The sequence below is a fragment of the Solanum verrucosum genome, unplaced genomic scaffold (genome assembly GCF_900185275.1).
Source record: "Solanum verrucosum unplaced genomic scaffold, falcon-dt-bn FXZP01000125.1, whole genome shotgun sequence".
NCBI classification, from domain to species: domain Eukaryota; kingdom Viridiplantae; phylum Streptophyta; class Magnoliopsida; order Solanales; family Solanaceae; genus Solanum; species Solanum verrucosum.
Window position 1 is genome coordinate 1,617,920 of NW_026019923.1, and position 25,959 is coordinate 1,643,878.

The following is a 25,959-nucleotide window of genomic DNA, read 5'->3' on the forward strand; positions in this document are numbered from 1 at the left end:
TCAAAAAAATTCAATTTGAATTAAGCTAGAATAGTCAATCTTTGGAAAAAGGGTAGCCCGGTGCACTAACCACAAGTTACCCTGCATTTGCAATAGAATGTTTCGGCAGCTCGAACCCTTGACCTTCCGCATGACAACAACTTTACTAGTTATGCCAACGGTCCCTTCTTTAACTATTCCAGTGTAAGAAAAAGAAGCATCTGATCCCAACCTCAAAGTACAACAAAAAGATCCATGCCTTTTATAAAATTCTTCTTTACACTAATATGAATTTTAAAAGATCAAGACCAGTGACATTTTTTTTCTTCTAGGACTATGATACTTCTAACTAACCTCAATAGGCTCTTCTTGATCAACTATTTCACTTATGCAGTGAAGTTGCTGAACAACATCTTTCATGCAGGGTCTCTCTGTCTTCGTTTCTCTTAAACACGAAAGTGCAAGCGCCAAGAACGAGTCCATACCAGTAGTTACATTAGTCAAAGGCTCCTCGCCAAGCAAGCGCCTGTCCACTACATCCATAACTGAACCGTGGTTTTCTTGCTGAATGACATAAGAGACCAAGTTGACACTATTTTCGTCTCGTGAGAAGTCAACTGCCTTCTGAGAAGTAAGAAATTCTAGTAACACAACCCCAAAGCTGTAAACATCACTTTTATCGGTTAGCTGGTAGTTGCGAAAATATTCAGGGTCTAAGTAACCTAATGTACCCTGAGCACAAGTGGACACATGACTCAACCCTGGACAAGCCAATCTTGATATCCCAAAGTCGGAAACTTTGGCATTGAATTCGTTATCTAGGAGTATGTTTGTAGATTTGACATCTCTATGGTAGATGGGAGGGTAAGCAGCTGAGTGAAGATAAGCCAATGCTTCTGCAGTTTGTGAAGCAATTTTCAACCTTGTTTTCCAGTCAAGAAAGGTGGAGTACTTACCATGAAGATGATCGTGGAGGGTTCCGTTGGAAATGTATTCGTAAATCATCAAAGGCTGTTCAGCTTCTATGCAGCACCCTAAAAGCTTGACCAGGTTCCTGTGATTGACTTGAGAAAGGATCCCAACTTCATTGAGTACTTGTTGAGTGCTCTTGACATTTCCCACTTTGGCTAACTTTACTGCTACAATCGTTCCATCGTGAAGCTCGCCTCTATAAACTTCTCCGAAACCACCATGGCCCAAGATTCTGTCTTTTGAGAATCCATTTGTAGCTTTCTTCATCTCCTTAAGACAAAACATCCTGGCCGGTTTTCCACCATTGTTTGATTTTAGAATGTCTTCTCTTGCCTTAGCAAGCCTAGCCCTGGCTGAGACTCTTCCTGATCTTTTCAAAGCAACTGCAATCACCACAACAGCAAAAGCCGAAAACAAGGCAATCCCAATAGATATATTTAATACAAAACCAGGGTGTTTCTTCTTCATGCAATTTCCTAGACTTTGGTTCCAATAATAGTCACGATTGCAAAAACAGCGAAAGACACCGTTTTTACCAGAAGGTGAACATGTAGAAGCTCCAGAGCAATCAGATTGTGATTTACAGTGTGGCTCGGGTGGAGGAGACCATTGAATTTCCAATCCCTCTTCCCATTCATTAGCTGGCTTCATAGCATCCAAGTGTAGAATGCTTCTAAATGCTTGGCAACCCGAGATATGCAGGCGTATCTTGTATGCTGAGGGCATACCGCCAGCAATAAATGTGCAACATGGATCAACATCACTTGCACACTGAAGTTCCCTTTTAGCATCTACATGTCCAGAGCTAAGCAGATATTTATGGCACAAGCTAGAAGGTGTGCAATTTAAAGGGGATACTAGAAGACGAGGAGAACAATTAAATAAGAAGATAGTGTTAGAAGAAGTAACATTAAACGGAAGAGTCTGGTTCAACCAGAGTCCCTCACTCACTGACATGTCTTGTGTAACACAGGTACCAGGCATCCAGGGTGATGGTTGCACCACCATACGCTGGAACGAGGCCATAATTCTGAGGATGACATAAGAGCTTCCATTAAGGGTATCAAGATAGAGCTTGTGAGAGTGAGGATCACAACGGATAGAATAGTCAGGGTTGCCACAGTTGGGATTCGTGCTCAAGGGATATGGAACTTCTAGAGAACCACAGTTTGGACATGTCTTTTGGGAACAAGAGTAACAAAAGAAGTGGAGTAACAGTAAGACATACAGGTTAGTTTTCCTCCTGTAAAGAATAGTCATGGTCATTTTGTGAGAGCAAAGAAGAGGTTGAAAATATTATGGTAGAAAGGATTTCATAAGTGTTTAAATATAGGCAAAGGAAAGAGAATAAAGTGGGTGAATGAAAAATGAAAAGGAAGTATTCAAAAGAATCTAGGTAAATATAGGCAAAGGAAAGAGAATAAAGTGGGTGAATGAAAAATGAAAAGGAAATATTCAAAAGAATCTAGTAAAAGCAAAAAGATTTGGCAATCATTGAGCAAAGGGATTCTTATCTGAAGGTGACAAACACAAAAAGGGCAGCCCAGTGCACTAAGCTCCCGCTATGCGCGTGTCCGGGGAAGGGCCGGACCACAAGGGTCTATTGTACACAACCTTACCCTGCAATTCTGCCTGTAGAATATTTTTATTATACCTGCAATTCAATTACCACTTTCTGGAAAGAGGTATATAATCTTTGCTTATTAAGGTAAGAACTTGCCTAAAGGAGGATAATGACAGAGAATCGAATTCTAAGGATGATTTCAGTTCCACATAATTACTTTGCAAGTTGTCAATAAACATACATGTGCAGCAGTCCTCTATTACTTCATCACTATATAATAATGCAGTCTGCAAGAAGTATGTAAACAACTGTGCCAATATAAAATTCAGTAACTAAAATCTATAAAGAGAGAGGACCGCAAGCCATAATGAGAAGTATAAGCCATCTTGGTAGACACTATAAATGTCATAATCTAGCCAATGAGAAGCTAAGAATTTTGTCCAAGACGGTGAAATTTGACACCTAAATGACTCTTACAGAGCTGAATTTGTCCTAAACTAAATCTTAATGTCTTTTGTACTATTTATATCTCTGGGAACTAGTTGCTTCACCCCTGGTTGATTCAGTTATCTATATCTGAATTTTCTCACTGGCATTTCTTTGGGGTTATTCTCGAACAAGTCCTTACAGCACTTTTATATGCTCAAAGCAATTTGAATCTCATAACATGACAATGAGTTTGAACTATACAATATTAACATATTTAGGGACATTTTCCTGGTAAAATACCAAATCAGAAGCAGATCTCTTAGTATTCTCAAAATTCATACAATAGGCTGAGTGCTTTTGCAGGTGATGAATCAATATAACATGAAGTAGGTGAACACTGTGGTTATCCTTCAACAATTTTGACAGGAGATCTGCACCGAAAGAAAAAAAAAGGAATTTACAGTAAATACATAAGATGCTGAGGATAATGAAGCTAAATCAAAGAAACAAGTCCATTAATTTTTTGAATATTCTAAAAGCTGGCTGCTCACCCGAATGGGCTTTGTTTAATAGACAGCAGTTCAATATCCATCTGTAGATTAAAAATTCAGTAGGTGAAAGAAGTAATAAAGATACAATGACCACATAATAATGTTAGAGACAATACCATCCATTTCGAGAATAAGTAAATTATGAGAGATGAAACTTGCAAAAAGGCGTGGCGGAAAACTGATATTTCCGTTCTTTTGAGTAGAGGTGGTGTTTGGGCTAGCTTGCGCGGAACTGGGGCAGAAAACTGATCCTATTAGATGTTAGGAAATGATGTTGTGATCCAAGGTGCAGCTCTTAATTGTGGGGGTTATGTATAACGTTACAGTCTTGACACAAATTTTAATCGAAGTTTCTCTACATTTGTTCTCAGTTTGAAGTTTTCGTTCAAACTACAAAGTTGCTAGGTTTATCAGGCTACTGCAATATCACCACTTTGTAGCCATATTATAAAACATGATGACACACATTATTACAAGGGGGAGAATGTGTAGGAGGTAGCAGATTTTATGTTTTTCATTTCTCTAAAAGGTTTAGCTCAAGCACATGCCACTCAGTTTGGAAAAGGACTTGAAAGAATTTTCATATAACATTTCTTTGGGGTCGTTCTTTTTTACAAAGAACAAAGCTAACAAGTGACCACATAAAAAAGAATATTTTAAAGATTATGTCATCTTTGTTTTCGGAGGTTTACACTTTTATGAGGCTGATGTATTTTGCACACCCACATACTTTTCCCAAGAAAGATAAAATTCCATACGTGCAGGATACACTTTTCTGTTGATAAGAATGTTCTGCATCTGTTAGATGCCAACACGATATTTCTATCAACACAAATCTCTGGTTCACGGTGAAGGCTCCCATTAAAAAGGTTTTCTGCTAGCCACATATTTGATGATTCTGATAAGTTATTCTAAAAGAGTGATGATGATGATCTTTCATAGCGAAAAGGTAAAGACAGCATTTTGAATTCCACAGACCAACTTAAAGGTTTGATAGACCACAATGGGTGCAAAACAGTTGAATCCAAATGGCCTTCAGAAACTATTTGATAAACAAGATTAGTCTTTCTTGGAATTTCGGTATAAGCACATGAATGCAACGACAAAATGATACCTCAATTGTTGCATTTGGAGGAATTTCCTGCACGCCTTTCTTCCCATAAGCTAGCTCAGGAGGAACGATGAGCAGGCGCTGCAAATACATAACATTTTCATTTTCAAATGTTTATCGCCTCCATGTAAAGTAATTAATCCATCATTATTGATGCAACTATGCTGAGTTATATTTCATCAGTCATCGGCATGACACCCTGAATTATGACTTAACTAGTTGTAGTTCATTATTCTAAGCTCAGGGAAAAGCTAGAACCTAAAGGACATTCTGATGAAAAGCCTACATATACTTAAATGTTTTGTGCACTGACTATCAAGTACAGGATGATCTCATTAATGTGACCACAATTATACTTTCAATCAATTATGCCTCAATTCCAATACATTAATATGAATCCTCTATATCCATGCTCTATTCGGGCACATTTCATTACAATAACTAAATAGTTTCTCTTTTAAGGCAAGTATAGTTTCTCTTTTAAGGCAAGTAGAGTTTCTCTGCAACTAGAGGTTCTCTAAAATCTCACATTTATTCTTATACTGATATTCAAGTCTTCATTTAGATAAGGAGGACTTGTGGAAAAGTCAAACCTTATGTGAGTGTAATAATAACAACTAAGTCTTATTCTCAACTAGTGGCATTACCTATATAGATCTTTTTCTTTTATCGTGCTTAGTTCTTAGTTAAGTCTGCACTAGATCTAGAGACTGCAGGCCTCTTGAGTTAACTTCCCCAATGTTGACTTTAGGTTTACAACATTTCCTTTAAAAACATTCAATCATCACATTGTTGCACCTATTGGATCTATGCATTTGTAGGTCTATTTAGGACATAACCAGACCATCTTAGCAGCATTCTCTCAGGTTATCTTCTATATATATCCACTTGTGCAAATTTGTTAGATGTTATAATTTCTAATCTTGTATGATCGCACATCAAAATTTAACATCTACATTTCAAGGGCACCCATCTTAAGCATATGTTGCACATTAGAAGCCCAATTCACCCCATAAAACATTACTCGTCTTAGAACTGCTCGACGGAACTTCAATTGTAGTTTGTCCGATCTCTTCTTACTGCATAGAAGTCCTGTATCATTCCTTCAGTTTGAGCTATCCTATTTTATTTCTTCTTCTTTTGATCTGACTTCAGCAATAGTGTTGGATTTTCATTTCAAATTGTTCCCATTTTCTCATTTTGAGGAAGCTAACACTGAAAAGCTTAGAAAACTTTAGCAGTTGAATATTGATCACACAATTAGAGCAGGAGGTTTGACGGGGGCATGAAGTTGACTCTTCAAATTAGAAAAAATAAAATATATAAAAAAACAAGCTTTAGCATATTCCTCTCCTCAGGAAACTCCATTAGAAGGTTATGCAGTTCAATTGAGAAATATCCTGAATGTGATGAAAGTACAATTAAGGTAATTGTCTCACCTGCCCTCCTACTCGCATCCCTTGAACACCGAGATCTAATCCTTTAAGGACTGTTCCCCTTTCTGATTGGCCAACGTCAAATCCATATGGCTACAGGAAGTAAAGGATATTGGATAAGAAACATGATGGCATCTCAAAAACAGAAAAAGTAAGTCACGTAGTTCATCGTACGATAGACGTAGAGAATACCACTCCATCACAAATACAAATTAATTCTCGATCATTTTGATATTATACCCAGATCAAGTACATCGTAACCATAATGCTGTCAAACCCAAGCAAATTGAATTAACGAAATCTTAAATCAAAACCAGGCAAACTGTACAAAGGTAGAGGAAAGAAAGAAAAGTTTCTATAGTTCTTCATATCTCTTAGAGGATGGATGTTCCCAGTATCACTTTCAAAGGGACGACTATGGATACTCAAAAACTTAGAAAGAATGACAATATATTTTGGCTCTTGCTTTACTCAATGTAATCATTTATTTGTAGTTTCCCATGAAATGATTCCTCTCCAATTAGGTATCATATAGAACTGGATTATGAGAATTGACAAAATTTCCAAATCAAGGACTATTAAATAAACATGAAGCAGAAATATTACATAGGCATTGTCCAGAAGCAGGGAAATGACATCAATCTATCAATTAAGCTAACGGGAATGTCATAACACAATTATACCTAAGGTTTCTATACAAAACATTTCAAATGAAGGTGCTTGAGTTCTAATCTAGCTTTCCAAGGTGCGCCTTGACTAATCATGCAATAGTATTCATTGTTTTACATGTAGCAGGTTTCCACACTTGAAGCTTGAATCTGATATTTCCAATACTTTTTTTTTCTAAAAGGGAAATGGGGAAGGGGATTATAAGGTAGGGAAGCGAATCCTCACCAACAAGGAGAAAAGTTCAGGTAGTCAGCCAACCAACTGAGCTGCTAAGATTTCCTGATATTTGCCATACAAATTATACAGGTTGGAAAAACTAAAGCAGATGAATCTTACTGTTCCACCACCAACTCCCATTCCTTGTCTACTTGTCATGAATGTGATGTTCCTCCATTTAGCAACATAGTGGATCTAGAATTATGACATAATAAACAATTCAGATTTTAAGAAGCATTCTGTAAATCTAGATTTCTGACAAATATATTATACTTGAGTATGAACGAAGAAACTGCAAAGTACAGAGAGACTACATGCATTACATTTTCAAATATATCATAAAATGACTCAAAATATAAGGTTTCAAGGGCAACATTGGCATGTGACATGCCTAACTGTTACGATAAACAAAGAGATCACCAATACCATTAAACAATTCATGAAAGGTCTATGGCATTCCTTGTAACCTATGAACTAAATAATTTAGATTGATGAAGCATTTACTGAGATGTCGTTTTTAGCTTCATTTGACTCATTGGTAGTGGGATCAACATGATTGGTTATTTCGGTTCTTGTATAATTCTATCCTAAATACCACTCTAACGATATCGTGCTGGCCTGAACTTCAGAAAAGCATTGTGGAGGGTGAAAGACAAGTAGTGGTTGTGGAATGAGAAGTGGCAACATGTCACCATAACAGAGATCCTTTTGGGGCTCAGTAGGAAATTTGAACCTCAAACAAAAGCCCCTGAAACTTCCATACAGGACAGCAATCTATTACATCCTGTTGTCTGATTAGTTCTTAATATAAATCCTATGAGTCAATATTAGTATACCACATGTGATGCAATGATCTCAAAGTGTTTTGCTCTAAACTAGAAAAGCTTGGAAGCTGTGGAACTGCTATCTAGAAAGCTCAAACAAAGAAGGTACATTTTACCTATACAATGCACTTAATGGTGGATTATTAATGATGTGGTGTTGCATATTAACTTATACAAATATGTTTTTCGAGATAAATCAAACATTGTACTTAGATACTCAATTCAACTTTGGCACAACCGTACTGCAACTCTAGATCCCTTCACTGCTTCAGCTCCAGCACCGACCTTCAAGTCATAATACCTGAGAGATTTACACCGAAGAATAAAGTGAATAATCCACAAATAAGGCAGGAAATCACAAATCAGACTACTGCTTCTAGCCTCGAAATTAGATGGACGAATACATATTTCTTTTCCTTTATTGTAGGAGGACAATGTTGTATATGAAAATGTGTACATTATATGTTGAGCTAAGATATTGCGTCCCTAGACTCAAGTTAGCTACAGTAATCTTGTTTCAAGTCCAAGGGATTTTATAATTTGTGTAACAACCAAATGTAAAAGGAATCCAAATGTAGGGAAAACAGTACTCAGATGCTTCAAAATTGTATACTAACTTTAGACCATTTGGAAGAGTTGTGTACTCGCTCTCTGGTATTTTTGCTCCCCTGAGCTGCAAAAAGAAAAATACACAAAATTTCCATAAATACAGAAGAGAGCATTCTCAGCATCCATATAAGGCAGATGGAAATTATTCTTACAGCTCTTCTGCTTGTGCTAGCGGCTCCAGCCACATCGCAGAGGCAAAGGCCAGCAGCTGAGTAGTGAAAGAGATCAAATAAGTAACAACTAAAAGGCAACCCAATGTACAAAGCATCCCACATTCATACAGACCAGGGAAGACCGGAAGGGCCGCATCCCAAGGGGATGAGAAATAAGTAATAATCCATCAAAAAATAATGAATCTTGAAAAGAAATCTGAAACAACTACCAATACTCTTAATGGACAGTCATACAATAAAATACCAATTAACACTTAACACAGAACTAGAAAGCAAAAGTATTAAAATGACGAGAAGGGAAAGTGATGGAGTTTTTCTTTTTCGTTTTTTATAAAGGTGGTGTCTGGGCCAGCTTACACGCACATCCACAAATTCCACGGGTACCTGCTTCCGTAGCGGTATGTAGGGTGCTTTTCTATGAACCAATCATACAAGTTTATTCTATGGGGTATAACATCTACAGATGATAATTAGCAACAAATTTCAAGAAATTCTATTGATACTAGCATTCTACAACTCAATGTGCTTCAAAATGATGAAATGTAAAGACTGAAAAACAAGAAATAGAAATGAAGAGAGCTACCAGCTATAAGAAAAGAGCCCATCATTGCCCTTCTTCCTTCATTCTGCTGAGAAATATTAATTTCTGGAACATCCAAAGATGATGATTTTGACAAGCAAACACAAGGTAAAGCTGTTCTACTCCAGTTGGCTGAAAGGGGTCTGTTTCCTGTAAATTCAACATTCAAACTTTAACATGGGTCTGTTTCCTACAAGTTCAAGATTCAAACTTTAGCTTCAATTAGTAACATGGGCCATCCTACAAGATAAAGATTCAAACTTTAGCTTCAATTAGTCACATGGGTCAGTTTCCTACAAGTTAAAGATTCAAACTTTAGCTTTAATTAGTGACATGGGTCTGTTTCCTATAAGTTCAAGATTCAAACTTTAGCTTCAATTAGTAATCTTTTCATCTTCTGTGTGTGTGTGTGTGTGTGTGTGTGAGAGAGAGAGAGAGAGAGAGAGAGAGAGTTACCTGAGAAGGGTGTTGAGGGGAGAGAGTTGAGGAAAGGGGTGGCTTTGAGAGGATGGTAGAGGAGAAGATCCATTCTTGACAGTTATGGAAGTAGCAATAAGATTATTATTTTCATCTTCTCTGTATGTGTGCCATCTTTTGTTAGAGAAGAAGAGGGAAAATAGAGATAACATCCTCAATATGAACCACAATTTGTATATATCACTTAGGACCCATGGCAATTTTCCCTTTCAACTTATACTCAACTTATTTATGTAAACAAGTGCAATAAGTTTTAAGCATTGAATACCTAGACCAAAAAATAAAAAATTGGACTAGCACATGCTACTCTATTTTCTCTTCTTTTTTCCCCTAAGGAATACTAGAAAAGATCATACTTGTGCTTGTGTTTATTATAGTAATTGAGTGATTAATTAATTGATATATGCATAAGTGTTCGACGTAGAATCAGTGAAAAAATGTGTTGATAAAGAAATTACAAATACAACATATAATTGGGCGCACTTGTTTCATGCAAACACATATTATACATTTACATTACTGTTTTCAAAATCGGAGATAACTCCAACTTCCTACTGAGGAGACTAGACAACCCTCACTAGACAAAGATAAATAAAACTCGATCAGTGGATTGACGGGATAGATCACTATTACAGAAGAAGGTAAAATCGTAGGAAGAGTTATGACTATAAAGGTCCCGAACCTCTTAAGCAAATGGTTCTAAAGATTCAATCTCAAATTAGGCAATAATAAAAGTAAAACATAACTAAAACTAGAGTTCTTTGCTCCTCCATTTGTACCAAGAATCAAGTTCAGAACACAAGGATAGTAATAGATTCATCTATTATACGGTACAAGTTTGTGAGACTATTTTGAATATCTCAATTAAAAAAATTTAGTGTAAACATTCAATGCGGGTAAGTTTTTACCAACCACAAATCATGAAGGAATTATTACAAATATATAGTCACATAATTAGGCACTAGAACATGATTTTCTAGCAGGATGAATCAAATCCTCAGTATGATCAGAAACACAATTCCTCTTAAAGCAATTTGTTTCATTTTTCATTTTATCACTTCCCTCTACCCATTTCTTGAACTTTTGCATTAATTTTCTCCTTTTTGAATGATCATTAATAGGTGAATTTAAACAAGATTCATTATGCCCAACTGATGAACTCCTCCCAATTATTAAATCATGTACTTTTGGTACAAATTTTTCAACATTTTCTCTATTTTCTTCTCCCAAATTCAATTCTTGATTTTTCCCTTGTTCCATTTGTTCTTGATTTCTTCTCATTAATTCATGTCTTAAACATGCATTGCACCATCTTAAGTATATTAGCTCTTTGTCTTCACTAGCTTTCTCCTTTTGCAATTGCTCAAGTTCATTTGCCAATTCTTTGTAATCTTCTATTGTCACAACTTCAACATCATTCTGCAAAACAAGGAATTAATAACATTTCAATACAATGTATTCACAATTTCATGTATGTGAAATAAATAAACGGATTAGTTTCGTGGATGGTCATTCAACTTTTTGTTTATTGCAATTAAAGTCATAAAACCAATTTTTATAACGGAAATATAACTCAATTAAGCATATATATCACAAGAAAAAAAACACCAAAAAATGATGTTAGGTGGTAGATATTATGTAACTTGAAGTTGAATTGTTTTTCTTGGTGGTGCAAAGTGGATATTACGATAAAGTGAGTTGTTGACATGGCTATACATTTCATACATGCGGCGATCTACTTGCATTTTTCCTTGTTATGATAGAAAACACAAATAAACAAATAACCATAAGGAACCAACGACTTTTTCTTCTTAAACAATCTTTATCCTCTGCAGTTAACTATTCATCTCCGAGCAACGTTATTTATTAGTGGAGGTTCGATTCGTTTGTTGGTATTTATAATCAAATTTTCATGTGCACGAGGTTGATTCTATGATATGTAAATATGATTAAATTATTTTTCTACTATTAAAATAGTTTTACGATTTTAATACGTTAAATTAACTAAAAGTTGAATGACCATCCATTAAATCACGGTTTATTAAAAATACCTACCTTTGATTGATTTGAAGTCTTTGCCAATTCCAGCTCCATTTTCAGCTGCTGAATTTCCAATTCCATTTCCTTGATGACATGATCTTTCATTTCTAGCCCCTCTTGATTTCTTGAAATTTCTTTTTCCTTAGCTTCAAGTTGAAATTTTTGTTCCTTCATAACTCTTGAATGTTCTTTAATCTTCTTCAAAAGCTTCTTAACTCTTTTTTGAAGCAAACTATTTTCTGAATTTGACAAATCAAGAAGTTCCATAATTTTCAAATATTCAATTACCATATTTTGAAATCTTTGGCTCTCTGCTTCCATTAGTGTAATTTCCTTACTAAAGAACTCAACTTTATTGATCTCTAGTAACAACTTGTATTGCATATCCATAAGTGCAATTTCTTTCTCTTTCAAGTGAGTATAGTGTTGAAATTTGGCCTTAATATCTTCTTGAATTTTGTGTTTTTCTTGATAAAGATTGAAACTTTCTGATGAATCTTGGTAGAGGGTATGTGTAGAACAATGATCATCATCATTAGCTTCAATACAAGATAAAGTTTCTGAATTTTCAAGATTTTGATGACCATCTTCATTTCTTGAAACCTCATGAGGATTTTCTTGAATTTTGCATTTTTCTTGATAAAGATTGAAACTTTCTGATGAATCTTTGTAGAGGGTGTTTGTAGAACAATGATCATTATCATCAGATTCAATACAAGATAAAGTTTCTGAATTTTCAAGATTTTGATGACCATCTCCATTTCTTGAGATTTCATGATGATTTGCTTGAAATTTGGATTTATTTTGATAAAGATCAAAACTTTTTGATGAATCATTGTAAAGGGTATTTGTAGAACAATGATCATCATAATCATGTGCTTCTATACAAGATAAAGATTCTGAAGTTTCAAGATTTTGATGACCATTTTCATCTTTTCTTGAGACATCATGAGGATTTTCTTGAATTGGTGAAATTTGAAAATTTAAGATTTTTCTAGTTGTGATTTTGGCAATTATGTAACCAGCTAAAGTGAGGGCTATTGGTATTCCAGCCTTGAGGAATACTGGCTTCATCATCTCTACTTTTGAGCTATTGTTTTCCATGTTTATGAATTAATCTAAAGTTTTTTGAGAGATGAAATTGATATATCAAGATTCTATAAATGGATTGTTTGGTGTGTGTTGTATAATTGTGAAGAAATAATGGTGTTTATAACAAATTTAAAGCTTAATAGATTCTTTACCTATGTGTTTGCTTTAAGCTATCTTTTGTAAAAAAAACAGTGTTTGTGTTTGCTTTTTGACTACTCAATAGTTCCTTACATATGCTTTTTTGGGGGAATCTAATTCCCTATGGCATTGATATTTAATATTAGTAACTTGTTTTTCCCTTGATTTGATTTCCACCATGATATGCATGTGATATTGTGTATGTAATAGTATATAGTGTCGAATTTTTCTTTTTCAATTGGTTTTCTTCTCTTTTGCATTAGTCCTTACTTTTAAGTTCATGTTTTGTTATTATCTGTTGTTTTTTTATTATTATACGTTGTTTCTTGATACTTTAATTATTTCTTTTTTTAAACTACTTTTGATTGTTTTTCTTTGAGTTGAACGTTTATCGAAAATAATTTCTCTATCTCTAAAAAAAAATAAAAATGTGTGTACACTTATCCTCCCCAAATCTTATTTTATTATTGTTATTGTTGTTTTCCACTAGTCCTTTTCTTGTCCAACTGACTATATTGCAACGTGTAAACGCGTGTGTATTTTGTAATGAAAGTAAATAGTGGGGAAACTTTTCCTTTTGCAAGATCTCCACTTTCTAGGATTGTATAGAAGAGATATTAGAAGATATATATATTCCATTCAAAAATAACTTAATTATGATTTATATCTATAGTTTGCTAATTACAATTCGTAGCTATATGTTAGAGGGAGGAGAGAGGTGAGCGAGAGAGGGCAAAGAGCGGAGAGAGACGAATTGTATCTATATATCTGTCGAATTGTATATGTATATATGTAGTTGGTATACATATGTATTTGTATATCTGGCGAGCGAGATTGAGAGAGGGAGGAGAGAGGCGAGCGAGAGAGGGCAGAGAATGGAGAGAGGCAAATTGTATATGTATATATATCAGCTAATTATATATATAACTAGTATACATATGTATTTGTATATCTCGCGAGCGAGATTGGGAAAGGGAGGAGAGAGACAAGCGAGATTCGGAGAGGGAGGAGAGAGGCAAGCGAGATTCGGAGAGAGAGGAGAGAGGCAAGCGAGAGAGGGCAGAGAGTGGAGAGAGGCTAATTATATTTGTATATTAGTCATATAATTGTATATATATGTGTATAATTTGTATTTATATATATATATATATATATATATATATATATATATATATATATATATATATATATATATAAAGTAACATAATTACAACTAAAATTAAGTTGTGACTGATCCATTTTACCTTGGCAAATTTTGATTTTTGATGAGCTTGAACGGATTAACTCTTCATTTATAAGGACCTTAAAAATGCCAATCCAATCCAATTCTAAGTGGGCCGCAAACTAAGATTTGCCTCAAGGGTGGCAAAATCGCATCCAACCCGCCCAACCAGTCCATTTATCAACTTAGTTAATTTCAACTGAACTCATTTTAGTCCGATTCGTTTTAGCCTATGAAAAAATTGGCTGATCATATATATTGAAATTGACTAATGAAAACTCTTGCCAAAATATTATCAAACGTAACCTTTTTTACGGAGTTCACTATGGAAAGATCAATGGATAATGCAAATAACATACATGAACGTAGTGAGGATATTGTGAAGTAAATGCTTTTGTAGAACCTAATTAGAAATAAATTGAGTTAAGCTCATCTAGTTAGAAATGTTAACAGCTTGAAGAAAAACAATTTGTTTATCAAGATCCAAATGTTCCAATCAAGATTATGATGAAAGAAGTATGTTATATATATAGAGGCGATACGAAAGCAAAGATTAAATTGAGACATATCAATATGAGACAAATTTGTTGATCGTAAGAGGATGAATGATCGATGTTAAAAAATATATAAAACACAATAAATTTAAGATATTTTACATAGTAAAAAAGAATCTGATTTGTTTCTCTAGATTTATTAAATCAAGACTAGTAGAAAAATGAACAAAAAGGCCTATTGATTAGTCACTTTAATTACTTTGGTCCTTAATTATTGATTATGAACCTATCATGATAATTTCGAAAGTAGAAAAGAACAAAAAAAATATTTTGAGGCCAATGTGAATTAAATAAGTATTTTAAGAACAAGAAAATTTATAAATTGTGAATAGCCACATCTTCTAATTAAATAATTTCTTTAATATTTTGGTCTCCCCCCCCCCCCCCCCCCCTTCCAATACAAATTTAAAAGCATCACGAAACTATATGTTTATTGGCATTTTGTTGAAATGTGTATATATACACGTTTTTGGTATATATGAAATTGATTTTTTTAGAAAATCACAGCAACGGCTTCCAGTTTTCAATTACAACCTTGCATTGAATTATTTCAAATAATATATTCTATTTTTATTTTTTATGTGAAATTAGTGATCAAAAAAGTAAAATATATAGTCTATCAATACTAATTAGTTGAGATTAAAGTTAAGTCGCTTCTGATATTCGTATATTACATCAGTGGCGTAGCTACATGGTGGATATCCTTCGTCGAAATAAAATATTGTATATATAAGTAAAATGATACACGAAATAATTAAATAATATATTTTGGACACCCTGAATTCAACAAACTATTGTAGCCTAATGCTTTAGACGATTGGAATGAGGTAGTATTCACGTGTTCAATTTTCACTAGTTGAATTCTACTTTTTGAAAAGAGCTTTCGTTGTGATATTTGAAATAAGTTTCACCAACCTTTACTCGCTCCAAGGTTTATTCTCTAAAATACCCCAATGCACGTAGAAATTAATGTAACACACATTAAATAATTGATATTTTTGATATAGAAATATTACATTGAAGATTCATATAAAACAAAACTTAATTTGAGATAGGTCACGTATACTCAGTGGATTTGTGGGCCTATATTTCCAAAAAACCAGAAAGAGAAAGGAAAGTGATAACAGATGGATACTCCCCGTCTCATATTAGTTGATCATTATATTAAAAATAGTTATCTCATATTGTTGTTCATCTTACTAAATCAAGTAAAAATTAATTAACTTTTTCGGCTTTTCCTATATTGCTCTTGCAATTAATTCTTTTTGAAAGTATTCACATTTGTTTGTAAAATTTCCAAGAAGTTTTTTAAGAGGTGAAATAATAAAATCATGTTCTTATTTATAATTTCTTAAGCACGATACAAATAAAAAGTCATCAACTAATATGACCTGAAACGGATGGAGTAGTGAATAATGGTTGGAAATGTAGATTTTTGACTATTAACTTTTCAATTTGTACGATGATATTTGATTGAATGTACGAAAAAAAAATTAAAAAATTAAAATTAAATTATAAATATTTATATTGTTTAAAATTCATTTCATTACATATAAAATATGAATTTTGAGATTAAACTTTTCCATGTGTATATTTATTATCGTAAAAAATTGTTTTTATGGTAATAATAGTGGCCACGGTGTCCGCGGTCGCGGTGCCCCAACCTTTTCTGTGCTCCAATAATTACTCTCTCAAATATCCAAGATCGCTACCTAACGCTTGTGGAGGGGGGGGGGGGAGGGGGGTGGATTTTTTAAAACAATAAAATAAGCTAATTTTTGGTTTTGAGAATTATGATATGTATATATAATGATACTTTATATCTTATTTAACTATTATGATAAGTAAAAGTATGTCAAAAATTTAATGTAATGATATTGTATAGTATGAAGAAGGAATGATGTAAAAAAGCAAACATCATTCATTTTTCCTCATAAAATTATGATCAGTGCATATAATGGACCTATTTAAATATAATTGTTTCCTTTTAAATATTTAAATTTGAAATTTATCATCTGCATGCATGACATTAATTATGACTATCATAAATATTTTAATATTCTTTATACATAATTCTTACACAATATATATTTGAGTATGGCTACTAGGGGTAATTTTACAGAAATTATATTGCTATAATGAATATCACTAGTATAGGTACAATGTTATTATAAGAAAAAAAAAAAAATGAAAAACCAATTTAGAGAAAATCAAACAATTATAATAAAATATTAATTTAACTGTAATTGCTTTAAATAAATCTAATGCCTCTCATAAATATTGATTTAGACCACAAATATATTCGAGTTGCCCCGTAAGTATCTCCATCCACAATAACTATTCCAACGGATTAGAAAAAATAAACATGTAAAAATAAATGTAACACTCATTAGAGAATTGATAGTTTTGGATATTAGTATGTTTTGATATAAAAAATGGTACAAAAAAAACAAAACTTAATTTGAGATAGGTCACTTTTATTCACGTGAATTGTGGACCTATTTCCAAAAACCCAAAAGAAAAAAATAAACGTGATAATAGATTGATAGTGAATAGTTGAAATGGTGTTTAATTGTATTTAAAACAATTTAATTATAATTTAAAATAAATTATAAATATTTATATAATTATAGTTTATCTTATTATAAATAAAATAAAAGGTTTGAAATTAAAAATTATTTATGTTTTAAGTGCCCGTTTGGATTGACTTATTTTAGGTGCTTTTAAGCCAAAATAATTTTAAAGCAGTTTTGAAGTGTTTGGGTAAAGTTAAAAAGTGTTTATAAACACTTATTTTAAAGTCAAAATAACAAAAATAAGTCAAAAGCCATAAGAGCGCGTTTGGATTGGTTTAAAAAGTAACTTTTCAAAGTGCTGAAACTTATTTTTAAAATAAGTAATTATGTGTTTGGATAAAAGTGTTGCAGTTGAAAAAAAAAGTTGTTGATGTGTTTGGCAAATAAGTGCTGGTAAACATTTTTTTTATCAAAATATCTGAAATACCCTTAAAGCTGTTAAACATGATCCACAAAAAAAACACAAAATAGGATCAGCGACAAAAGACACACAAAAAAAATACATAATAAAAAAAATAAAAAATCAAAAGATAATCAAGAAAAAACTTAAAACTATTCATTATTTTCCTACATCTGATACCATTGCTATCAATCGAGAGAAAAGGAATAAAGCTAATCGAAAGATAACTTACTTCACACTTTAGATCTTCACCCTTCAAATTGAGAGAAAAGGAAGAACACTTCACGCTTCCAGCCGCACAAACGTGAAAAAGAAATTTGAGGTAAAGAAATGTTAGGGTTTTAAGGGCAATTTGGAAATTGTGTAAAAGAATTAAAGGCAAAAAGGTAATATACTTGGTCAACATAAAATGACTTTTAACTTTTGACTTAAAATAAGCCAAGAGTGACTTATTTTAAGTCACTTTGATAATTGTCAAACAGTCTAATAAGTCAAAAACTGACTTTTAAGTCAATTTGACCAACTTAAAAGCCCATTCAAATAGGCTCAAGTTAGAAATCCTAACAGTCATAAGCCAAAAGTCAATCCAAACAGGCCACCCTTTCCTTCTTAGCTTTCTACAATTATTGATTTTTTTTTTTAACCTTTTCTCCTTGTAATCGAATCACGTGATGTTTCACCTTTTTCCTCTTCAAGAATGAATAACAATATTTGATACTTTGATACTATCTTTTTGTTTGTTTGTTTGTTTTGGTTTCTCTATTGGTACCCCGTATAATGTAATTGAGTCTGATCAATTTGAATTCACATATTATTGCAAGATACATTTTTGGAAGCCACACTCTAAATAGGGTTTTTTTTTTCATTCTTGCAGACTAGAATTCGAAATATTTGATTAAGGATGGAGGGATTTAAACCATCTCATAATACTTCCTCTGTTCGAATTTACTTGTCAAATTTTGACTTGGCACACCTATTAAAAAAATAATAATTAATATATTGAGTATTTGAGTTAACTATTTTACCCCTATTAGTTGATAGAGTTCTAAACAAATTTTACTCATTATATTTTTCAAAGACTTTATCTCAGTGTTAATAAATTGAGGATATAATTGAAAAAACAAATTGTCTTTTTTTGATTTGTCAAAAATGACAAGTAAAAATAGAAATCAAATAAGGAAATATTTAACAAGTGAACCCGAATGGAAGGAGTATCATTTTAGCCGTTTCTTGGGGTAAAATATTTTATTTTTAATCAAAACTTTCGAATTTGAGTTGTGAAAAATAAGATGTTTTGGTATGAAGCATTTTAGCCTCCATAGAGCCCTATCCAAGGTAAATCAAAGATTAATCAAGGGGGAAATTTCGGAAACAAAATAATTAAACCGAAAAATAATAATTTCACTATGGTTACATCTTTAAAAGGAAATTTTTGAGATTTACGTTTATATAGATTTCCTAACAAGAAATGTTTAAATATACATTTTCTTATAATATTTCAAAAATGCAATTATATGTCCCTAAATTTTCTATACTACCAACTTTAGTACAATTCAAGAGTCATGTTAGTATGTAGTAATCAATTAAATATATTCGAGCCTTTGCTGAATCAGAGGTGTCAAATTTTAGTTTTTGCTGAATCAGGGGTGTCATAAGATGCGAGCCTTTGTTGAATATGGAATCATCTCTATTAGAGTTTTTTCTCCCATGTGAGATTATTTAAGAAAAAAAAAAATCCTCCCATGTGAGATTTCTTGATAAAAATTTAAATTTAATCAAATTTTAATATGAATTTCATACACCAAATCAAAAAAGAAGAAGAAGATGGTACATTCTTTTTTCATAGACCAAATGTTTTCAATGGCTAGTTGTTGGCCACTTGTTTCTTATCCATTTTCATGATTCGGAATTTTATTGAGGAATTATTATTCCAAATGTTTTCAACTCAACCATCCCTAATTAAGGCTTAACTTATTGGAGAGTTTATAATTACTTTATTCTATTAATTCTCAACATGCCTGTTTCTACATACAACTCATGATCATATAATTGATGTCGAACACCCTCCTCCTTTTATCCCCATGCGTACATAACTAGTCACAAAAAAATATGAAATTAACTATAAAATTTATCAGTAATTTCTAACTAATCCATCGCTACGTACCTTCTAGCTAATTAATTTTTTATATGATCGATCACTAATTAATTCATAATTAAATAAAATTAACATTAAAATTTTATTATTTCGTCTCCCGCTAATTTATTATTTTCTTGTAGCCTCCCTCCCTACATAAACTAACAAGGGCGTTTTACACATGTTAGTATTTTCCATGTCACATCAATTTTAGGTGAGTCATAATTAAGTGTGCATGAAGTTCACGTAACTCCCCTTCTTCATATTTTACACCTATATATACCCCTTCAACTTAGTGCAAGTGATCATATCATAAAAAAAATATTTCTCTCTACTATAATATTGAATAAAATTTTCGATCTAGTATTATAAGTTACAATAAAAATGGAGTTTCTTTGTTTAGCCCCAACACATAGTTTTTCCACCAACCCCAAATCCACAAAAATTATTTCTATTGACCGTACTAGTACCACGGGTCGTATCATGAAAATGTACCAAAACATGCGGGGCTCAACGGTAAGACCATCGGCATTGCCGTTAAAAATGTCACGAATAGTTACTCTTCCAGATATTTCAGCTCCAGTGGTGGGTACTCCTACAATCTTGCCAAAAGTCGACCCCGGGGAGTTGGTAGTGAATAACCCAACGGGGGGCGATCCCGATGAATTGATTCAATATTTGGTTGACATTTTGGCATCGCCAGTGTACGATGTAGCGATTGAATCCCCATTAGAGCTCGCAACGAAGCTTTCGGCTAGGCTTGGAGTTAACTTTTATATCAAAAGAGAGGATAAGCAGAAAGTAAGTTTTCTCTACGCTCTATTAATTTTAGTTATTTTTTTTATCAGGTATCTGATATTTTTAGTAAAGATCGACACATTTGGATTTGTGTCATGGGGAAAGTGCTAGCCCCTTATCAAGTTTCATAAAGAAGTTTGATATCTTTTTTATTTTTTTAATAATAACTTGAACTTCCTATTTAAAATAGGAATTAGTGACGACTAACTTCTGTAACTAAACAATAAAAGTAACGAATTATTAAAGAAAAAATTTATGTTAGACATGTATTTTGAAAGTTATAGGTTTAAATTTACTACTATTTTCTTACTTTTCTTTTCAGCGTGTCTAAAAAAGAATGATCCCTTCACGTGACATGTTAAAATACCCCAAGATTAAATGACAATTTGATATATTTGACATAACTTTAATTCAGCACCACAACATTGAAAGTATTCTTTATTTTCATAAACTTCGTGTCAAGTCAAACTAAGTCATTCTTTTGTTTCAATTCAGTAGATTAATTCTTATATACTCTGTGTTGAAAGTACTGAATTCAGATGAATCTCACGTTGCAATGTTGCATTTTGGTATATATATAGGTGTTTTCATTCAAGCTTAGAGGAGCTTACAACATGATGAGTAACCTCTCAAAGGAGGAATTAGCTAAAGGGGTTATAACAGCATCAGCTGGAAATCATGCACAAGGTGTTGCATTAGCTGGTCAAAGACTTAATTGTAAATCTACAATTGTCATGCCTGAAACCACCCCACAAATCAAGGTAATAATTTATGTGAATCGATTTGATTGGATACCGTAAAGTTATGATATTTCAAATTTTTCTTAAAATAGTGCCATGTTAACTAAAACGAAAAAAAATAAATTATTGTGAAATTAAATATTTTCTAACAATCATATATTTATTTTCTACAGGTTGATGCGGTTAAAGCCTTGGGAGGTACTGTAGTTCTTCATGGTCAAACATTTGATGAAGCTCAAACATATGCACTGGAATTGAGTGAAAAAGACGGGCTCAAATACATCCCACCATTCGATGCTCCAGGAGTCATCAAAGGCCAAGGTACTAATGGGGGGGGGGGGGGGGTCCAGCTTAGATTATATGGTATTTAGTGATCGAAAATTTTATCATTTACAAATAAAATAAAAGAATTATTTTTCTCATGTTTTAACAAGGAAAAGAGTTTTTAAATTTTTTATTTTTTTTTCAAATAAAGATCTAAAATTGCCTATAAAGTTGATAATAAGGAGGGTAATCAAGCATTTACCTATAAGTAAAAGTTCAAGTAGTCAACCAACTGAGCTATCAAGATTTTAAAAAAAAAAAAAAAATTGGGGGGGGGGGGGGGGATTGGGCGTCAACAAGCTGAAAGTTCAGTTCAGGTAGTCAACTAATTGAGCTACTAAAATTTTTCGTCTTCAAGCTGTTTATTTATCTACTTGTTTAAATATGATCATTATTTACGAAAAATTATGTGTACGTCAGGTACAATTGGAACGGAGATAAACCGTCAACTTAAGGACATTCATGCAGTGTTTGTACCTGTTGGTGGTGGGGGTCTAATATCTGGTGTTGCTGCCTTTTTCAAACAAATTGCCCCAAATACAAAAATTATTGGAGTTGAGCCATATGGTGCAGCTTCAATGACATTGTCATTGTATGAAGGACATAGAGTAAAATTGGGAAATGTTGATACTTTTGCTGATGGTGTAGCTGTTGCACTTGTTGGTGAATACACTTTTGCAAAATGCCAAGAGTTAATTGATGGAATGGTACTTGTTAGAAATGATGGTATTAGTGCTGCAATAAAGGTTAGCCAGACACATCATCTTTTGTCCTTTTTATGTTTCACGTTAGATATTTGGTATCTATTTTGGAACTGTGAAAAATCTGAATTAGCATCGAGTATGACCTATTGAAGGAGGAATCAGTTCCTTTTAGGTATTTCTTTTTTTTTCATTTGTTGGGCTTGAATTTTAGACGTCTACCTATAGTCTGTTTGGCGGAGATCAAATTAGTCAAGCACTAATTACTACTCAAAAGTATTTTTTAAAAATTTATTGGTCAAACACAAATTGCTTCTCACCAGAAATACTTTTCAAAATAAGCTGATTTTAGAAGTTGAAAAATCACTTTTCAAAATTTATCGCCTCTTCTTGTAAAATGGTATCTCTTTTTAAAAAAAGGGAAAATAATCAAATTTACCTACCTAGTATCAGAAATTGAACCTTTATTCTAAAAGAATTTGGACACGTGGAATCCAATCATTTCAAGACAGAGTTTCACGAACGATAAAGTAAATGCACGAACGAACCAAAAGTGTAACAAAAAAAAAAAAATCGAGCAATTTCGACTAGTACAAAGGTATATCTGAACCTTTTTGAGTACACTTCTAAAGGTTAGACAAATTTTCTCGAAGAATTTGAACACGTGAAGTTCAGTCATTTCAAATCGGAATTCAATTATTATTTTTTTCTTTTTTTCAAATAGGATGTGTATGATGAAGGAAGGAGCATATTAGAGACATCAGGTGCAGTTGCCATAGCTGGAGCTGCAGCCTATTGTGAATTCTATAACATTAAAAATGAAAATATTGTAGCAATTGCAAGTGGAGCTAATATGGATTTCAGCAAACTACACAAAGTTACAGAGTTAGCAGAGTTAGGTTCAGACAAAGAAGCTTTGTTAGCTACTTTTATGATAGAACAACCAGGAAGCTTCAAGACATTTACTAAACTTGTAAGTTTCTTGCTCAAACTCTTTAAAAATATCGTTTGGTATCTATAGTGACGAATCAAGAATCATCATTAAGTGGGGTTGTAAAGAAAAATTTACTTGTTGCATCGTTGTTTGAATTCATTAAAAATATCGTTTGGTGTCAACTGCCAAACATAAGTTTAGAATTTTCACTAAGAGGGTTGAGAAAAAATTATATTAGCTTGATGCGTTGTTGTTTAAACTCTTTAAAAATATAGTTTGGTATCTGCAGTGAAAAATCCAGAATTTTCATTAAGGAGGTCATATAGAAAAATTTACTTGTTGTGTTGTTGTTTGAACTCATTAAAAATTATCATCGGGTACCAACTACCAAACATGAATATAGAATTTTCACTAAAAGAGTTGAAAAAAAAAGGATACGTGTTGCATTGTTGTTTGAATTCTTTAAAAATATCAATAGTGAATTTAGAATTTTTATTGAGGGAGTTCGAATTTACTTGTTACATTGTTGTTCAAACTCTTTAAAGATATTGTATAGTACCAGTGGTGAATGTTTTCACTAAAGGGGATAGAAAAATTTACTTGATACATTGTTGTTCAAACTCTTTAAAAATATTATCTGATAGTCGATCTAATGACGGATTTATGATTTCACTAAGAAGGTTCGAAAAATAAAAATATAGTATGCAAAATCTATATATAATAATAATAAATTTTTAAAAAAAATTAACTTTCATTTAACAATTTTACAATTTTTTTTTATTTGGGGATAAAAACTGAAATTTTAACTTGGATTACAGGTGGGCTCTATGAATATTACTGAAGTGACATACAGATACACTTCTGAAAGAAAAGAAGCTCTAGTTTTGTACAGGTAATTAAATTAATTTTCTTCAATTTTAAATTTTATTTATTATTTACGATTATATTCTATAATATTTTTAGATTATTTATTTATTTATTGAATTTGCAGAGTTGATGTTGATGAAAAATCAGATCTTGAAGAAATGATTAAGAAATTGAATTCATCAAATATGAAGACTTTTAATTTCTCACATAATGAATTGGTTGCAGAACATATAAAACATTTGGTAATGTCCTTTTTTTTAATTATTATTATTATTATTATTTATCAAATTTATTTTAAATATTTTAAATAATCAATTATTATATTATATTATTTTATTTCTATTTTCTTTTTTAATAGGTTGGTGGCTCAGCAAGTATCAGTGATGAAATTTTCGGTGAATTTATTTTTCCTGAGAAGGCTGGAGCTTTAAGCACATTCTTAGAAGCTTTCTCCCCTCGTTGGAATATAACTTTATGCCGTTACCGTGATCAGGTAAGTTATATATACTGACAATATAAGTTTATATTACATTGTTATTAATGTGCGATCATCTTATAAAAATGACCCGACTTAGAAACAAATCCATTATTTAAGTTTTGTGAATTCAACCTAGTACTTGTTGCAATTTTAATAGGTTTCTACACATATGCATTACCCATCATGTCGAAAGTATTAGGTTCATATAAATTTAGTGTTGCAAGACTGTATGTGACTCTGATTTGATTATATAAATATTCCTAACACCATTTCTACATGAAACTCACACTTTTATTTTAGGTGATTCGTTTACAATACGATTTTTTTCTTTTGCACCTATCGATATATATAGAAAGTAAACTTTTTTGTATTATATAATAATAACTTGGGAAGATTTATTATAACTTTATTTATTTTATTGTATTGCCATGACAGGGAGATATAAGTGGAAATGTGTTAGTGGGATTCCAAGTCCCTCAAAGTGAGATGGATGAGTTCAAAAGTCAAGCTGATGGACTTGGTTATCCATATAACCTTGACAATTCCAATGAGGCTTTTAACATTGTAGTAGCTGAGTGAAGAAAAAAAAAATTGTTGTTCTAAGTTGCAATTATTGCAAATCCTACTTTTTTTATAAAAAAAAATAACCGTGTTGTACGGATCAACTTATTAAGGAATAATTGATGAATTAACTTGTTATAAGTTAATTTCATATTGTATGAATAATAAGATGCATGTATCCAATGTAATGGCCTTTTAAGTTCCTTTAAGAAATAATTTATTATTGTCAATTACTTTTCTCAATTATTACTATTAAGTTGAAGTGACATTTTCTAATGTGGCCATGGAAATAGTATTCACTGATCACTTTTTCTTTTCGATCACATATTTATGAAATAAAAATTGTCATTATCATAAAATTTTACTTTTGAAATTCGAAACTCGAAAAATGGACGTTGATGGTGTAAAAAAGTTGGGACTACAAACATTTCAATGCAAGGAACTAGGAAGCTTTAAAGATTGTTCCACTCACATGGGAAGAAGCAATGATTCGATTGAGGATGAAGAACAAGAATTCTTGATTAAAGTTCCCCCTTAACAACATAATATGAAATCGATCAAATTCTATAGACTCAACTCATAGTGATTATAAATTTCTTGGATTAGTTCTACCCCTTAATGACATATATAAGGGTGATCAAATTTTATCAAGTCTGACTCATAGTGAACATAAAATTCTTGGATCATTTCTATCCCTTAAAGACAAAATATAAGATTGATCAAATTCTATCGAGTTTGACTCATATAGTGATCATAAAATTCTTGAGCAGTTCAACCCCTAAATGATAGAATATAAGATTGATTAAATTC

The 25,959-nt window shown here is 32.3% G+C and overlaps 4 protein-coding genes across 4 annotated transcripts; 1 reads left to right on the forward strand and 3 right to left on the reverse strand.

Annotated features, from left to right (window-relative positions):
* Window positions 1-268: 268 nt before the first annotated feature.
* Window positions 269-2,323, reverse strand: LOC125823876 (wall-associated receptor kinase-like 20). The gene is made up of 2 exons (XM_049503244.1): window positions 1,488-2,323; window positions 269-1,334 (listed from the first exon to the last, which is right to left on the reverse strand). Exons 1-2 carry the CDS (start codon window positions 2,215-2,217, stop codon window positions 325-327), a joined length of 1,740 nt encoding a protein of 579 aa, XP_049359201.1. The 5' UTR covers window positions 2,218-2,323; the 3' UTR covers window positions 269-324.
* Window positions 2,324-3,054: 731 nt separating this feature from the next.
* On the reverse strand, window positions 3,055-9,673 carry LOC125823887 (peptidyl-prolyl cis-trans isomerase FKBP16-4, chloroplastic). The gene is made up of 10 exons (XM_049503252.1): window positions 9,570-9,673; window positions 9,117-9,263; window positions 8,513-8,568; window positions 8,369-8,424; window positions 7,995-8,052; window positions 7,048-7,122; window positions 6,046-6,135; window positions 4,610-4,687; window positions 3,496-3,536; window positions 3,055-3,375 (listed from the first exon to the last, which is right to left on the reverse strand). Exons 1-10 carry the CDS (start codon window positions 9,640-9,642, stop codon window positions 3,348-3,350), a joined length of 702 nt encoding a protein of 233 aa, XP_049359209.1. The 5' UTR covers window positions 9,643-9,673; the 3' UTR covers window positions 3,055-3,347.
* An 855-nt stretch (window positions 9,674-10,528) lies between these two features.
* On the reverse strand, window positions 10,529-12,856 carry LOC125824442 (protein CHUP1, chloroplastic). Its single transcript, XM_049503820.1, has 2 exons — window positions 11,646-12,856; window positions 10,529-11,009 (listed from the first exon to the last, which is right to left on the reverse strand). Exons 1-2 carry the CDS (start codon window positions 12,732-12,734, stop codon window positions 10,545-10,547), a joined length of 1,554 nt encoding a protein of 517 aa, XP_049359777.1. The 5' UTR covers window positions 12,735-12,856; the 3' UTR covers window positions 10,529-10,544.
* A 7,243-nt stretch (window positions 12,857-20,099) lies between these two features.
* LOC125824868 (threonine dehydratase biosynthetic, chloroplastic) lies at window positions 20,100-25,376 on the forward strand. The gene is made up of 9 exons (XM_049504221.1): window positions 20,100-20,547; window positions 21,126-21,305; window positions 21,458-21,605; window positions 22,029-22,354; window positions 23,034-23,282; window positions 24,062-24,135; window positions 24,235-24,352; window positions 24,469-24,603; window positions 25,024-25,376. The coding sequence occupies exons 1-9, from the start codon at window positions 20,131-20,133 to the stop codon at window positions 25,165-25,167; spliced, it is 1,791 nt and encodes a 596-aa protein (XP_049360178.1). The 5' UTR covers window positions 20,100-20,130; the 3' UTR covers window positions 25,168-25,376.
* The last annotated feature ends 583 nt before the right edge of the window (window positions 25,377-25,959 follow it).